General features: G+C 30.5%; 4 protein-coding genes across 6 annotated transcripts; 2 read left to right on the forward strand and 2 right to left on the reverse strand.

Moving 5' to 3' along the window:
* Positions 1-1,347: 1,347 nt before the first annotated feature.
* On the forward strand, positions 1,348-2,545 carry LOC106100533. The gene has a single exon (XM_013279403.1). It carries the CDS (start codon positions 1,613-1,615, stop codon positions 2,516-2,518), a length of 906 nt encoding a protein of 301 aa, XP_013134857.1. The 5' UTR covers positions 1,348-1,612; the 3' UTR covers positions 2,519-2,545.
* A 448-nt stretch (positions 2,546-2,993) lies between these two features.
* LOC106100486 lies at positions 2,994-4,751 on the forward strand. The gene is made up of 5 exons (XM_013279351.1): positions 2,994-3,166; positions 3,406-3,546; positions 3,859-4,012; positions 4,255-4,422; positions 4,561-4,751. The coding sequence occupies exons 1-4, from the start codon at positions 3,121-3,123 to the stop codon at positions 4,382-4,384; spliced, it is 471 nt and encodes a 156-aa protein (XP_013134805.1). The 5' UTR covers positions 2,994-3,120; the 3' UTR covers positions 4,385-4,422; positions 4,561-4,751.
* A 2,966-nt stretch (positions 4,752-7,717) lies between these two features.
* On the reverse strand, positions 7,718-9,895 carry LOC106100383. Its single transcript, XM_013279211.1, has 3 exons — positions 8,935-9,895; positions 8,219-8,372; positions 7,718-7,985 (listed from the first exon to the last, which is right to left on the reverse strand). Exons 1-3 carry the CDS (start codon positions 9,727-9,729, stop codon positions 7,822-7,824), a joined length of 1,113 nt encoding a protein of 370 aa, XP_013134665.1. The 5' UTR covers positions 9,730-9,895; the 3' UTR covers positions 7,718-7,821.
* Positions 9,896-10,040: 145 nt separating this feature from the next.
* Positions 10,041-15,104, reverse strand: LOC106100442 (NADH-cytochrome b5 reductase 3). 3 transcript variants are annotated; one of them, XM_013279298.1, is made up of 6 exons: positions 14,913-15,104; positions 13,937-14,165; positions 12,721-12,839; positions 12,038-12,242; positions 10,816-11,010; positions 10,041-10,539 (listed from the first exon to the last, which is right to left on the reverse strand). In XM_013279298.1, the coding sequence occupies exons 1-6, from the start codon at positions 14,937-14,939 to the stop codon at positions 10,367-10,369; spliced, it is 948 nt and encodes a 315-aa protein (XP_013134752.1). In that variant the 5' UTR covers positions 14,940-15,104; the 3' UTR covers positions 10,041-10,366. The 3 variants fall into 3 exon arrangements, with proteins under 3 accessions (XP_013134752.1, XP_013134753.1, XP_013134751.1); XM_013279299.1 differs by lacking the exon at positions 14,913-15,104 and adding an exon at positions 14,747-14,770; XM_013279297.1 differs by lacking the exon at positions 14,913-15,104 and adding an exon at positions 14,407-14,649.
* Between the last annotated feature and the right edge of the window lie 597 nt (positions 15,105-15,701).

Raw genomic sequence — 15,701 nt, forward strand, 5'->3', positions numbered from 1 at the left:
AATATAATTTCTATTACATCACTTACCATTTTAATTCTCCTTAAAAAATCCGTTTTAATGTAAAAAAAAAAAATTATAACCTAATTAAAGAAATCGGAATTAGTATTTCGCGCCAACTATGAACGAAGTTAGCCCGCATGCGCGACGGAACCGCGCGGCTTCTCTTCTGCCCGGTTTGGCGCGCTTTGCCTATTCCTCACTCACCACTCACAACATAGACGTTCTTTCTTCACAAGCGAAAAGCACGTGATGCGCCTTATGAAAGCATTGGCCGTGGGATACTAGAACTTTAGCATTATCTAGAGTTGATTTAATACATCGACCACTAATGTAAATACAATATTATAATTAGTACGGAACGGACGCTTGTAATGTTGTTTATTTGTATATGCATTGGTGTTGCATTGCAGTCAACAACAAAGCGACTTGAAAACTGCAAATAAATACGGAAACACTTTATATGCTCGGAAATACATGGATTGTTTTCTAAATAGGTAAAAGGACTAATATCTAACAATTTAGCCTAGTCTAGAGATCTTAGAAAGTTATTTACTTTTAGTGTTATTAGTTTTCATGTAGTTTACGGTATATTATGTAAAGTATTGGTTTTTGCGAAACATCTAACGCAATAACTAAGAAGAAATTTCTTGAATATTTTGATTACCCATTCTCTTACATATCAGTTAATAGTTTATATTTACATGAAATCTTAATTTTAAATTTACCCAAGCTAATAAAAATGTACATAGTTACTATAAGGGGGCGTAACATTTCGTACTATCTATATCACTTAAAATGTGTAAAATATGTAAACTTAATATAAAATGGATATGTCAATAAAACAAAAATGAATTCGTACATAAATTACTACGAACAAGAATAAAATAAAATAATTCTTTAATATAGTTATAACCATAGATGTCCAAGATCTGTCAATATCTGTACCGTATGTTTCATTTTTGTATACGTGATTGGACAGCGAAAACCCACGCTTATACACAGCTTGAACACTACATAAAATCAATACAGTGGATATTTGAAGAATAAGCAGTTGAGAGAAATGTAAACATCGTTTTTTAGTATAATGGCAGATTTGCCTTTGAGTAGAAACGAATTTTGATGTAACAGGCGTCCCCAAGCACCACTTCTCTTTTATTTTTTTCTGCGCCTACTTTAGTGCCTAAATTGTGGAAATGTATATGCACCGCGTATACTAGAAAACGATCGGCACACATCTTTTATTTCTTTTACAGAGTTTTTAATGTGATTTAACCATTGGCTGGCAAAATATTCACATAGATTTTACCTTTAAAAAAAGAAATGTGACAAAATGTCAAATTTTATTTGTCTTTGTACGATATATTTATTTACTTTGAATATCAATGTTTAATTTTATAGACGATGTACGCGAGGAGCTTTTAAAAGAGTTTATTAATATTCTTGATAGTATTTCTTTAAGAAGTCACCATCTTTATGATAAAATAACTGAAAACTTAACTATAGCTTTAAGGTCACACTTAAGAAAGCCAAGATGTGGAGACAAATTTTTAGTATAAATTGAGTAACTACGTGAAAATCTATCCAATTAAACTAAATTACAAGTGATATAATAATGGAAAACGATGCAACTGAGAATGAAACTGTTGAAAAAGTAAAATCAGAAATAGCACCAACAGAAAAAGATAATGTAGAACAGCCAGAAAACGTAGAACCACCAGAAAACGTCGAACAACCAGAAAATGTAGAGCAAACAGAAAATGTTGATCAACCAGAAAACGTACCACAGGATGCACCAACTGATGAGAATCAAGCAATAGAAGGTGAAGAAAAGAAGGAAGAAAAAAAGGAAGAGAAAGTAGAAGTCATTGAAGATTTTATAGAGGAAGAGGAGCAATTCGTAGAAGAACCACCACCGGACCCAGCGGAGCCATACAATTTTACAGATTCTTCAGAAGCTCTCAAACCACCCTTTGCTCTTCGAAATGACCAGTTAGCAGAAGTAGAACAACTTTGGGCTATTTATCAAGATTATAATCCAGCTTACACTGATATAGACAATTATATTACTGAAAAAGAATTGATATACATGTTAAAATCGTTGCTCCTCATGACTTACACACCTGAACAATTGCAAGAATTAATAGCATTTTGTGTTAGGCCCCCAGACCCAGACGGTCATATCACTTTCGATCAATTTGTCAAAATGGTAACAATAAGGCAAAGAGCTATTCCAATTGAAGAAGAATTAAGATTAGCTTTACAATCTCTCGATCCGAATAATACTGGTCTGGTTGATAGAGAATTTTTCAAGGAATTGCTTTCTAAACAAGGTCATAAATTACCACCCAAAATGTTGGAAAATCTTATAAAAGAGGTTGACCTAAGCAATGATGGTACCATTGGCATTGAAGATGTGGTTGGAACATTAGGTATTGATTTAAATAAAGATGATATTGCAATGTTGAGGGCAGCAGTATTCCCTGATGAAAATCCACCTAAGATGGAAGAAGAATTTTAATCTAGTTATTTGTAAATTGCTAATATATGTATAATGTCTAGCATCATTTAATGTGTTTGTATTATAGTTGAATGATTCTTTTTCGTGCTTGATCGATTCTTATTTTGTGATTATAATAAATGATCCATCTTTGTTGATATTGTGTGTATTTAATATAATTTCTTAATTGCGCGTAGCAAGAATTTTTTACCCCTACCGTGAAATTGTAAACATTGTTCATTTATCTTACTAGCTATAATAGCGTAACTTAAAACGATCGGTTTTTGTTTTGCACATATAACGAATTAATTGATAGTTTACGGCTTTTCTTAATGCTATTTGAAACATTGGTGAAAGAATACATATCTTGAATAAATAAAATTGCCAAAACTAGTTTTCGAATTTACCGGGCGCAAAACATAGATTACGAGCATAGACTTCATCCGAAGCCGGTATGACAGATAATACATTTCTCGTTTTAAAATTTTAGTCTGTGATTCTTGCTATGACTGAATCGGTTTATTGATGTTCATGTTTCGTTTTTGAATAAAATTCAAAACAAACCAAGTTTTGAACTAAATGTAATATAGTCTAGTACTAATTTAATCTACAACCTCCCAATAATGAAGAAACAACTAATTATATTATTTGTCTCGCTATTCAGTGAATGTAAGTAAAGTTTTTGTCATAATAAACCTAGGGTGTGGTTTACTGTAACGTATTGTTTCGATTGTATTTTCCATATTTAAAGTTTATTTTAAATTGTGCTAATTAATTGCTTTTTTCGAGAGAAAGTCGTTTGAATCACTCGCTGTGATGAAGGACCCCTGACCGGTCCGTAACTGGTCGGTGCCAACACCGAATGATTTACGTGAATTGTACAGTGTTTTATAATATTTTGGTTGCAGGTTTGGCAATATGGTGTTATCAATGTACGGCAGCCACACCTGGTTGCAACGAGCCCTTCAATTGGCGTGGTATTGGTTATCTCGGCAGTCCTTGCGTTGATAGGGAAGATGTTTGTGTAAAATTGATAGAGAGGAAAGGAGGTAAGGACGACTTCGACTAATTTCCTTAGATACAGTCAACTTCCTATTTCCATCCTTATTATTTTAATGGGACTTTGGGACTGGAAAGAGAATTTTGTAAGGAATTAAGAGGATATGTTCTTTTCCTATTTCCTATCCCTCTGCATCAGTTCATTAATGGTAAAGCTAATTGTTTTAACTTTTTTATTGTATTAAACTTAAGACCCAAATACTCAAAGACACCAGAATGTCCCAAAAACATTATTGGCAAATGTATTATCTTTTTAATTTACATATATTTAAATGTATCCTGTATTTTATTTGTTGTTACAGCTCAAGAAGTAATAACAAGGGATTGTTTGAGCAACTTCAAGAATTTTAGGACAGATATACCAGCAGACACATATGAAGGTTGCAGACCAGCAGCTAAAGATGTTAACTTGGCTAATTATGTTAACAATACTATTAAAGAACTAGATGTGAAAAGGTAAGTTAACAAGAAAAGGTTAAATAAAAAACAGAGAGTAACTCCGAGATGGAACACAAATCAAAAGGAACTACATTCTTTATTGACTCCAAATATTTTCCTGAGTCTCTTAATTTAAAATGATTATTGCAATATTTTCCTTCTTAGATCACAAAATCATGTCTTTTTCATCAATGTTTATTGATTATGTTTACCAAAACCCTAGTTACATTTAAAGGTTATAATTTGTTTTTTTTTTTCAGAGATTGGTATGATGAAACTGTATGGTGTTTCTGTTTTCTTGATCATCGGTGTAACAGTGCATCGGTTGTTACAAATTCATTTGTCGCAGTGGCATTGTCATGTATTGTGGTATTCAAAATACTTCTTTGATAGTCAGTCATGCACTGCAAATGAGACTGATGCTAGTTGTATGTATACAATTGAAATCTCTTATATAAAAAACATAATATACATCTAAATAGTAGTTATGTTTGTGGGATTCTAACGCTATTATTGATCTTTGTATGTCTTTATACACTCAAATTTTTTTTTATTATTTTTTACAGTCAAAATGAAATGTCTCTTTATGCACGAATCTCAAACCATGTGGGTATTTAGTTTAAGTATACAGTGAAATAAATTTATTTTAAAACATCTTTCTCTTAATATAAATAATACATTATAATAAGTATTTCAATGTTTATTCCGTCCAGTTTAGCTTTAAAATGCACATTTTACATTTTTTTTTAATGACTCAATTTTTTATATATTTAAATGAATTGATGTTGAAATAAATAGATTTTAATAATCTTACGTGTTTTGTTTATTTCTCCCATATGATCCCTTTTTTATTATCGTAATAAGAATCTTTAGCAAAAAACTCTATAAAGTGAGTATTGTCTTAATAATTCTTAGTAGAAAAGATTTTTCTCATAATACAGGTGCCCCAAAATTTCTCATAATAACATAGAACCATTTTAACAAATCTAAAGGTATTCATTTTTAAGCTATTGAATTTAAAAACTCTCGGCATCAAAATCTTTGAAGAATTTTGGGAGAACCTTTAATTTTTTTTATATTATACTAGCTTTCGCCCGCGACTCTGTCCGCGCTGATCAAAAAAAAAAACAAACGCAAGTAGCCTCTGTTCCAGACTATCCTTTATATCTATGCTAAATTTGATCGAAATCCTTTCAACCGTTTAGGCTACAAACTCTAACAAACATCCATCCATCTCAACTTTCACATTTATAATACAAGTATGAAGTATGATTAAAGTAACAATGCAAACTGTAACAGAACAATAGTATATGTAGCGGTAATCGCTACTAAGTTCAATGGCAGTTGACCATCCAGGCTGTAGATATCATAAATAGATATTTTCTTTACTTCTAGTAATAATAATATCTGCTTCATGTTGTTCCTTGCTGCATCTGTAATTATAAGTAGGTAAACATTAACGGTGAAATATTACGCTCGTAAAGCCTGATATGTACGTCAGTTCTAATTGTATTGTCAAACTGTACGTAACATACATTTTACGCACAATTTAATTGGTAGAGTGTGCGGACACCTGAAGCTAAAATATCGCACAACTGTTTATTCTCACTTTGTATCTTATGATTTTTAGTTGTGCAACTAAACAGTTGAATGAGTTGCAAAACAATCAACAATCACACTACAGTTGTGCGATAATTTAGTTTCATGTGTGCACACGCTCTTGCTTAAAATCGTCAGAACAGAGAGTGTAGTAGACTTAATTTATTTACGTAAAAGATGTCCTTATTTGCGATATTAGACATATTGTCATCACAAATTGGTTTTCCCCCTCCTCCTTCTTATTAGTAGAATTATAAAAAAATTATTGTTTAAACTGTTCGTTGTTACATTCTTTATCTAGCAAGTGTTTAATGAGTATTTAATATTCGAGTTCAATTAGAAATAACGATAACAATCACATGACTAATTTATTATTCATTCAATTAATTTACTTAAGGGTAGTATATGGGAAAATTTTTATAAAAACTGTTTTTCATATATTTTTGTTAACATTTTTTAAACACATTTATTGATATAACCATAGACATATATTTTGAAGACTTACCGTTACTGAAACGCAGTATGTTAGTGCAAAGTTTTCTAGAATTACTTATTTTTGATTTTATCATTTCCACCATAATACTCAACAATAATATAAACAACAATAGAGTGACCACAGGAATTATATTTATTAATGAATATATGTTAATGGACATCTGAAAATAAAACATAAAAATTTACATCATGAAAAATCTTACTAATGTAGCATACTTACTGTAATGCGCAAGTTTTGATGGATGTTTGTTAAGAGTTTATAGCCTACACTGCTGAACGAATCTCGATAGAAGAACACAAAGGCTTCTTACTTTTGTTTTTATTTTTAAATTTCACACGAACAGAGTCGCAGGCAAAAGCTAGTATACGTTAATGAAATATATATATTGTAAGTTTTTACCTGTTGTTTAATAGTGGTTATTATACTCTGTATCAAAATTATGTCCAAAATTATAAACTCACAAGTCAGCCCGAAGATCTGTAACAGTATGCGTTATTTTTAATTTAATATTGAAAGAACATTTCTTTTCTTCATCTATACTAATATTATAACAGGAAAGATTTGTATTTTTGTATGTATTGAAATAATTTAAAAACTACTGGGTCAATTTTAAAAATCGGTAACGTTTAAAACCACGTAAAACCATATTATTTAGAAATTTGACATATAGAACTTACGGTGAACTGATGAACATTAATTAGATCATCCAATGCATTTATAAAATCTCGTAAAGTCATTGTTAGACGGTTCCACATTTTTTCATCTGTACACACTTCGTTCGTAACAAAAAATGTCTCATTTTTTTTAGACATGGAAACATGTTTATTTATTTTTTCTTTTAAAATTGTAACAACACATTCGAATCTTATTACAATAAAATACATTTGGAAGAAAATCAATATCATGTCCATATAATTGCCTAATATAGGAAGTTCTACTATGAAAACGACTGCACAAGAAACTTTCATATTCATTACATATAAATATAATACAATTGACCAAACTACGCTACAAATAAAAAACAATCCCACAAAAACTTTCGAAAGTATTGATACCCGCTTATTTAGTTTTATCGAGTTTTTCATACCAAGATCTCGGTCTATTTTCTGCAATTTAACATACAACTGGCTACTTGAATTTCCATTGTAAAAGTTTTTAATCGTCACCATCGCTATTATTAATCCGTTTAAAATATGCCCCAATTTCAAATAGAAATCAGTCAATATGGAATCAGTTGAAGATTCACAGTAAACGATGAATACAAACATTGACATTATATGGATAAGCCAAACGAATATGCTGAATACGTCGTATCCATATGACGTTGTCGTTGCAAATCCATATTTTATTTTAACTTGTAGCGTTCCTAGTATATACTGCATTTTATGGATGGGTTTAAAAATTTGTACGAAGTCATCATCTAGTATATCCATGGATAACTTGTTAATGCCGACTTTAGTCATTATAACTCACTTGTCTAAAGATAACGGTTAAACGTACTGTTTAAAACCACAAAGCCATTTTTTTTAATCCGAAGTTAATGGTCCTATCGTTAGTTTTATGAAAGTCATGTCTCAAGGGAATAAATCAGGGGTATAAATTTAATTAAAAACAAATGAGGATTATTAAAGTGCAATTTAATATAGATTACACGATTCGAACAAATAACTCTTGATGTCTTCAGTGTAGTTAATAGATATGCCATGTCTAAAAATATTTAAATCGCATACACTTAGAGAAGAGCAAATTGTAACGTCGTAATAATATAAGTAGTGAGAATATTAAAGACTTTCAGCATAAAAAATACATCCATCTGCCACATATCGTAAACAGAGAACTTCGGTGGTGCCTCTTGTATTAATTTCAACACTTTTTTAGCTTTATCTCGCAATGGTCCTGAAAAATACACATTTTCAAAATAAACTCCGACAAAGTTCAAATATTTGGTTGGTAGTAACAATTACTATTAGAATTTACTAAACCTTTGTATTTAAAGACACGATAACTGCAATTAAAAGACAATTTTTAATTGCTTCGTCAGTTTGCTCTTGTGTTTTAAATCATTTTTAGGTTATAATGAAAAGCAAATTATATTGTCCAAATAAATTATAAAATTCGTTTCAACTTACCTGTGTAATGAACGCACATTACTTTTGTGCACAACCTTTTGGTCGTATCAATTTCTTTGTAAAAAAATTGATTACGCACACACAGAAATGTGCATATAAAGATGTCGAAAGTTGTTATGAAGGGAATTTGCACATACACAAACAAATCTAATTCCTAAGGAGTTAAAAAGGATTAAATGAATTATTTTCTGTATAACGCAATATAAGTACGAGATATTTTTACCTTGTCTTGCATAGAAAGAAAAATTATATTAAAAGACGTTAAAATCGTTCCCACAGATTTGATACAATATAACAAAACCTGCAATAATTAAACAATATTATTGTTAACCAAAAAATATATAGTACGAGCTGTAGCCCGCAAACTTCGTTGGCGCAAATATGTACCACCCGTTACGCCATTTTGACAGCGCGGAATAAAAAAGTAATCTATAATATGCCCGTCTATCCAGCGACCCTTCAGTGAAAGTCCGTTCGAAATCGGCACAGCCGTTTCGGAGATTAATCGGAACAAACGCGGCTTGCAGACAAACAGACAGACAGACGAAAATTTTTGATACATTTATCAGCAACGTAAGTACATCTTCCCGAAATCTAAAATTTTTCTTAAACAGTAAAAAACTAACAGAAAAAAGTACAAAAAAGTACAAAACTAACAGACACTTCAATTTAATTATATGTATAAAAAAATAGATATAGATTTATAGATCTGTTACCTGAAATCTGTAAAGCTTTTGAAATTCATTATATGCATCTAATATTGCTCTCAGACAAATATAAGTATCTGTTGATTCGAAATCATGCGTTTTAGCAGCTAAACAGCGCATTCCGTTTTTCGTAGGAAAAAAACTTTGGTTCGTGCTATTATCTTGATGTAGTAAATGGTTAGATAATATTGAGTTTAGAAACCGCAGTCTTGTAACAAAGAATAATATAATGTTCGCGCAATGACTAATTTCTATAGCGAAAGTAACTTCATTACACAACCCACCCAAAAGTTCAATTGCATCTCTTATATTTTTGTACCAAGATACGCCATAAAGCAATAAATATGACGTCAAAAGTATCGATAGTGTAACAATATTTGTATGATATATGAAAGAATACATACTTCTGTTGCCATCTACGTTCATTAATCGATCTACTTTTTGCAATTGAATTAAAAATTTCGAATTGTCATCGGAATTAACGAAACGAACATGTATTATATTGCAAATATATGAAACGTAACTTAATAGCATTACACAAAAATACATATAGTATGAATATGAATGGTTAGGGATTTTATTATCATATATGAGTTTGTTCGTACAGATATACAAATATGTAGAGACGACAACTAAAATTATAGAATAAAATTTATGGTATTTAGTTGGCGCGGTGACGAAACTGTCTCGAACGTCCACTCTACAGGATCCTAATAAAATCTGTACTCGACGGTAACAGCGATATGTTTTAACAAAATACTCATCTAAGATATCTTCAGAGAGATACTCCGAATTCATTATCATATTTTTAAGTATAAACAATTTTGAGTAGCGGGTTTAAAGGTAAAATTATTTTATATAAGGAAATATTGTCACGTTAAAACCAAATTCTCAATGACTAATGAATGTAACTAAGTCGAAAATATGTTCGTTAATTTGTCAAACATTGACGGTACAGTAATTATCGTAATTCCATTAGGATATTACAAAAACATACATTAATAAGACTATTTCAAATTATATATTGCTATTAACGTTAATTTGATCTTTAAATGTCACTTGAGTCATTTATAATCTACAATAATTATACCTAAATGTTGAAATAAAAAGATATATATTTTAACAACATTTATTTTTAATTCTATTAATAACTTTATAAAAAGTTTTACATAAAATTGGCTAAACTTACTAGGATAATAAACTACTCAACAGAGGGTGAACAAGAAAAATAAAATATACACCGCGTGGATAGCGTTTTTCACTATTTTTTTTACTATTTACTCAATTATGCCATCGGAATAAAATTTTACACAAATAGCACATATAAAATCAACAATATCTACCGATAAATATGGTTTGACCATTTTTCTTAAACTGTACAACTAAATTTGTTCCTCAAAATTTAATTTTATCATCAAATCCATACCAATATCCTTAGTATTTAGTATGCAAATCGTTGTGATTCTTTAAAGCCTAGTTTTTCCAGTGCGGGGTTACACGCGAAGTTGATCATGGGCGGCGGGCCGCACATCAGCACTATGACGTCATCAGTCGCGGGGAACATATGCTCGCGGATCATTTCGTCGTTGATGAAGCCAGTGCTGTATTTCCAGCCTGGAATATACATGTTAATCTTACTTATAACATTACTAGCTTTCGCCCGCGACTCCGTCCGCGTCCGGAATTAAAGAAAAAAAAAAGTAGCCTGTGCGTTTCCAGAGTATCTTCTGCATCTATACCAAATTTCAGAGAAATCCGTTAAGCCGTTTAGGCTACAAACTCTAACAAACATCCATCCATCTAAACTTTCGCATTTATAATATTAGTATGAAGTATGATTACCCCTCGCTCATTTGCCCCCTTTTCTTATACCTATAAAAAAAATCATACCTTCTTTAGGTCTATCCAAGGTATACCAGACTTTGAACTGATTGGGGTACTCTCTCTGGTATTTCTCGAGTTCATCTCTAAGTAGAATGTCATCTTCAGTCTGGTTGGCAAACAGCAACCTTATCTCGGTGGAATCTGATGGATCAGTGCAGATGTGTCTTACGAGCTGCAGCATTGGAGTTACTCCAGTACCACCTGAAATAAGTGAAAAAATCAATAAAACTCAACATTTCTGGTGTAATAACTTTGAAATGAGCAATTATTTTTTTTAAATAATATTCATATTATATTTTGTTCTTTGAGCTTAGTATTGTACACTAACTTTCTTATCTGTAATTATAATAAAATAATCTTTGTTATCTGAAATAAATCAAATAATAGTCCAGGGATAGAAAACCATTGGCACATGATACATTATTTTGGGATACTTATAGATCAAAAGTACTATGAAGATATGTGTCCTAGAGGTAGTACAGTAAAACCTCGATAAGTTAAAGTCCAAGGAAAACACAAAATACTTTAAGTTATAGAGGTTTTAAGTTATCAAGGGTCTATGTTGTAGAGGTTTTGGGCTCTGAGGGGAAGGGAACATATTATTTTTTGAAGTTATAGAGGTTTTTAAGTTACCGAGGTTTGAGTTATCGAGGTTCTACTGTATGTGAGGAATAAATCTAAGTGTTATTTGGTGAAATGTCTGTGACCTCAATGTATTTCTGTATAAAAATTATAAGTAAAAGTTTGTCACCCCTGACTTAGACTATTTCTTTGAAAATAGCTATGTATTTATCAAACCCATGACCTGGAGTTATCAAACACGATAAGACGAACATATAAAACACCGTAATAATAAAATTATGTACCGTATTAATTTTATGTGATATATTTATATTATCAGTTATGATGTTTAACATAACTACATGGAATAATGCATATTAATAATGAGAAATGCATACATTTATATTTAATAATATCTCTTCTAGTTATTTCTTTCAATCAAATACATATGCATTATATTAAAAGGGTAATGGACACATAGGAAGGGAAAATGTCCTTTTTATGTGCATCTCTTCTTTGTCAGATTGTTATTGGGATCAAAAGACAGCTATTATTCCATAAAATGGACAATAAATCTTGTACATATAATACATATAATACATAAAACAACTTAATTTAGTAAGTATTAAGAACCTCCTGTTAAAATCTGTTAAACAAAGATCCTTACCAGCAATCATGTTCAATTTCTTAGCAGGCACTCTATTTGGTGGATCTTTCTTCAGCTTTCTTATCAAGAAGATTCCATTGCCAGCATACTGCAGTCTTCCCGATGGTCCTCGGAAATCAATTGTGTCACCAATCTTCATACTTTCCAAATATTGAGACATTTTACCACCATTTGGGAATTTGGGATGTACATTTTTGAAATACACCTGAAATATAATAAAAGCCACTTAATATTCAGTTTATCATTTTCTAGATATCAAAATAGGTTATTGTTATAATTTACTGGTGTTTTTCTTTGGATTTTTTTAACCTTTGAACATGATTAAAAATGTAGTATAGACTTTGACTTATGAAGTATAGATAAATAGATAAACTATATAAATGGAAAGATAAAAATATTCAAAAAATTAATTACATTTCTATACATATTAATTTATGTTATTTGAAAATATCTGGATTCTATACTTTAGAGATTGTTAACTTACAAATAGCGTTTCTAATTTATCTTAAATAGTAATAAGTTATTACATGTTTTTTTCAAACCAATGTTAAAACTGGTTACTAAGTATCCACTATCATAAATTTTCACATTTTAGACAACTGTATTTATCTCTGTTTATTTTAAAGAGGATGAAAGAGACAGCAATCTACAAGTACTTTGATAGTTGAAAATTATTTACAAACCTTAACAACCAGATCCACATATCCCTTGTCATCGTCACTGGATACAGGAGTGTATGCTCTGATGACCAGATCACCATCAACTTTGACAGATAAGTGAATATGCTGGCCAATAGGTAACCCTGAAATAATAAAAAAAATACCTTTTTAGATAGATTCTCTCTCATAACCCACTCACTCTTATTACCCACTAAATATCCTCTCTGTTTTGAATGGTTAACTGTAAGATAACTCTTATAGAGTTTAGCTCATCTGTACTACAACCTCTTAATTTGTATTTACTATTATTTGTTTTCTTTTGTGTACAAAGTTTGAATAAATGCATAAATTCACAAGCAGTTTTAACTATTGTTCACAACTACAGATAGTTAAAAAAAAACAAATGAATTGCAGTTTGTTGGAATAAAGAGAATTGATTGTGGCATTGTTTGTTATTCAATAAAAAATATGTGTAAAAGCCTTATATGAAATTGGTTATTTCCTATCAGCATTATAGTTTCTTACTTATTAAAGTGACCACTCACGGTTACAATATTTTATTTAATGCAACAATTATTGCTAAGTCACAGATGATTTGACTATTCCAAAACATGATGGAACAGAAACTACTGAATCATTCTTTTAACTTGTAGTCCTTGAGTCATAGATTATGTAATTGTTAAAATCTAGTCATTGCCTTTAAGGAAAAAAAAAACTGGGAAAAAAATTGTACAATTTTTCTAAATGAACTTAGGTTTTTATTACATCTGTAGCAGTTACACATTGAATTAATATTCAACTTGTGTATTGATAACAAAATAGTCAAATGCCTAACATATTCTAAGAAATTATTTTAGATTGTGTAATACAAAATGATATATAATACTAGCTATCGCTCGCGACTCCGTCCGCATGGTATTAAACAAAACATAAGTAGCCTATGTGTTCTTCCATACGCTGCTCTACATCTATGCCAAATTTCATCCAGATCCGTTCAGCCATTTAGACTATTCTATTCTATTTTTTATTTATGGCTCTCCCTCAGCAGATTGGGAGAGTGTCAAGTGTTTGTTTCCGTTTAGGCTACAAACTCTAACAAACATCCATATATCTAAAGTTTTGCATTTAAAATATTACTTAGATAAAATAATATATAATTTAATAGAATTCTATGTTTTACTTAGGCACAAAATGATTATTTTAAAGTAAAATTACTGCATAGAGTGTCAATGATTCTTACCTAAAACATGTTCAGGTGAAGGCAAACCAAATCTGAATCTTCTTGTATCATGACTGATGTCTTCTCTTTCAATCAATGGCAAAGGATACTTTGTGTCAGGATCAACCAGTGCTACCAACTTTTTAACACTTTTCTTCTTTGTTGGTGCAGATTTCTTGCCCCAAACACAGTGGGCAATTACTGTTGCAACCACCACCACTGCTCCAACCGATAATACTATTGGAAATACCTGTAAGTAACAGAATTTAATTTGTATTAGAAATTAAATAAGGTTATAGTACAAGAAAATGTTATTTACAAATATTATTCAGGTCAAGTTTTTCAAAGAATAAAAGATGTTAAATATGTAAAATGACATTTACAAGTAACACTTGGTACTATAACTTTCATCAGCACACTTAAGATAATTTACAGTTGATTTATAGAATCAGTCTATTAATTATTCAACTTTTTTTACTTCTGATACATACTTGTGCATTTTCCAAAAAGTCAATCAAGGCTACTTTTAAATTACCCATGTCACAAACACTTGTACACAACTGAGCACTTGCGATGCTTATGCGAAAATGAGGCAGAAATCGTTGTCATTCACAATATGAAACGATCATTAACAAATTAAATGTAATTCTTTGCCTTGAACTCGCTTATCATGAAACGTAAGTGACAATGTTGATTGTAGGGATTTTTGTGTCTACCACCATTATTAAAAGAAAAAGAAACACCAATCATTAATTACAATACAAGTTTTCATATAAACACAGACGAGTAAATTATCGAAACAGAACTGATTGTATGTAAATAAGGACTTACCACACTCATCCTGTTAAACTAAATGTTTAACTAATCTATTATACATTTTATAGATATACTTACTTACCTTTTTATCATTATCAGTAAATGATAAAAATTCAAATATTGATTGTATTAATCATTGGATCAAATTGTTTCAAGTACATAACCTAACATTTATACTTACATTTTTAACACTTGTGTTATTAAACATCTTAATAATTATGTATCACTTTTTTTTTTAATAAAAGACGTTATGTAAAACTAAACGATAATCTACACAGTTGGCCACTCATCTGTAAAATAATTATGCGAAACGCCGTGCTGCACAGGGGGAATGTATGCTGGCTCGCGCGGAATTTAATTTTAGTTCTCTTGTCATCATTTTTCAGAACAACTTCTACGTATGCAGATGCATAGATATGCATCTATGTTGTGTTATTTTTTAAGGAATGTATTAATATCTGCAAGTGGTTTTATTAACAAGTAATCTATAGTGTGTTTAAAAAAAATGACAAACGAGCGTTGATTGCCAAAATCTTATCTAAGTTTCTTCGTTACTATCCAAGAACTTATATATCATCCAAAGAAATATTTTAACGTGTGTGTCTTACGGCTTTCATAGGAGTAGACAATGATTTACAGATATGTTATAATTCTATGTTATATAGTGTTTTTTGGTTAACTTTTTTTTGTGAGAATTGAACCGAAGACCCTCGTAACAAGAATATCAATTCCGCCGAACTGAAAGTTTTTTACCTTTGTAATAAGATGTAACATTCATCTTTCAAAAATGTTGATCATATTTTAAAGTTAATATGATTCAACATTAATTATTGTCGGCAATTCGGGACAGTTACTTTCTCCTGTTATACAATAGTTTCGCTAATTGGATTTTGGAGATTTAAATATGTTTTCTTAAATTATTTCGTTACTTTGTTGAACTCAGATAAAGTAATTATTATGATGCAACAGA

Source organism: Papilio polytes, unplaced genomic scaffold (genome assembly GCF_000836215.1).
Source record: "Papilio polytes unplaced genomic scaffold, Ppol_1.0 DF824047.1, whole genome shotgun sequence".
Taxonomy (NCBI): Eukaryota; Metazoa; Arthropoda; class Insecta; order Lepidoptera; family Papilionidae; genus Papilio; species Papilio polytes.

What these genes read in the sequence shown, in the direction of transcription:
- LOC106100442 (XM_013279297.1), bottom strand. Translation starts at nt 14,454, where the DNA reads ATGGGTAATTTAAAAGTAGCCTTGATTGACTTTTTGGAAAATGCACAA. An exon ending in GAAATTGAACATGATTGCTG is followed by an intron (nt 11,011 to 12,037) that starts GTAAGGATCTTT and finishes CACTTATTTCAG; the next exon opens with GTGGTACTGGAGTAACTCCA. An exon ending in CTTGGATAGACCTAAAGAAG is followed by an intron (nt 10,540 to 10,815) that starts GTATGATTTTTT and finishes TGTATATTCCAG; the next exon opens with GCTGGAAATACAGCACTGGC.
- LOC106100533 (XM_013279403.1), top strand. Translation starts at nt 1,613, where the DNA reads ATGGAAAACGATGCAACTGAGAATGAAACTGTTGAAAAAGTAAAATCA.
- LOC106100486 (XM_013279351.1), top strand. Translation starts at nt 3,121, where the DNA reads ATGAAGAAACAACTAATTATATTATTTGTCTCGCTATTCAGTGAAT. An exon ending in ATTGATAGAGAGGAAAGGAG is followed by an intron (nt 3,547 to 3,858) that starts GTAAGGACGACT and finishes TTGTTGTTACAG; the next exon opens with CTCAAGAAGTAATAACAAGG. An exon ending in AAAGAACTAGATGTGAAAAG is followed by an intron (nt 4,013 to 4,254) that starts GTAAGTTAACAA and finishes TTTTTTTTTCAG; the next exon opens with AGATTGGTATGATGAAACTG.
- LOC106100383 (XM_013279211.1), bottom strand. Translation starts at nt 9,729, where the DNA reads ATGATAATGAATTCGGAGTATCTCTCTGAAGATATCTTAGATGAGTAT. An exon ending in AAAAGCTTTACAGATTTCAG is followed by an intron (nt 8,373 to 8,934) that starts GTAACAGATCTA and finishes TTAACTCCTTAG; the next exon opens with GAATTAGATTTGTTTGTGTA. An exon ending in AATGTGCGTTCATTACACAG is followed by an intron (nt 7,986 to 8,218) that starts GTAAGTTGAAAC and finishes TGTATTTTTCAG; the next exon opens with GACCATTGCGAGATAAAGCT.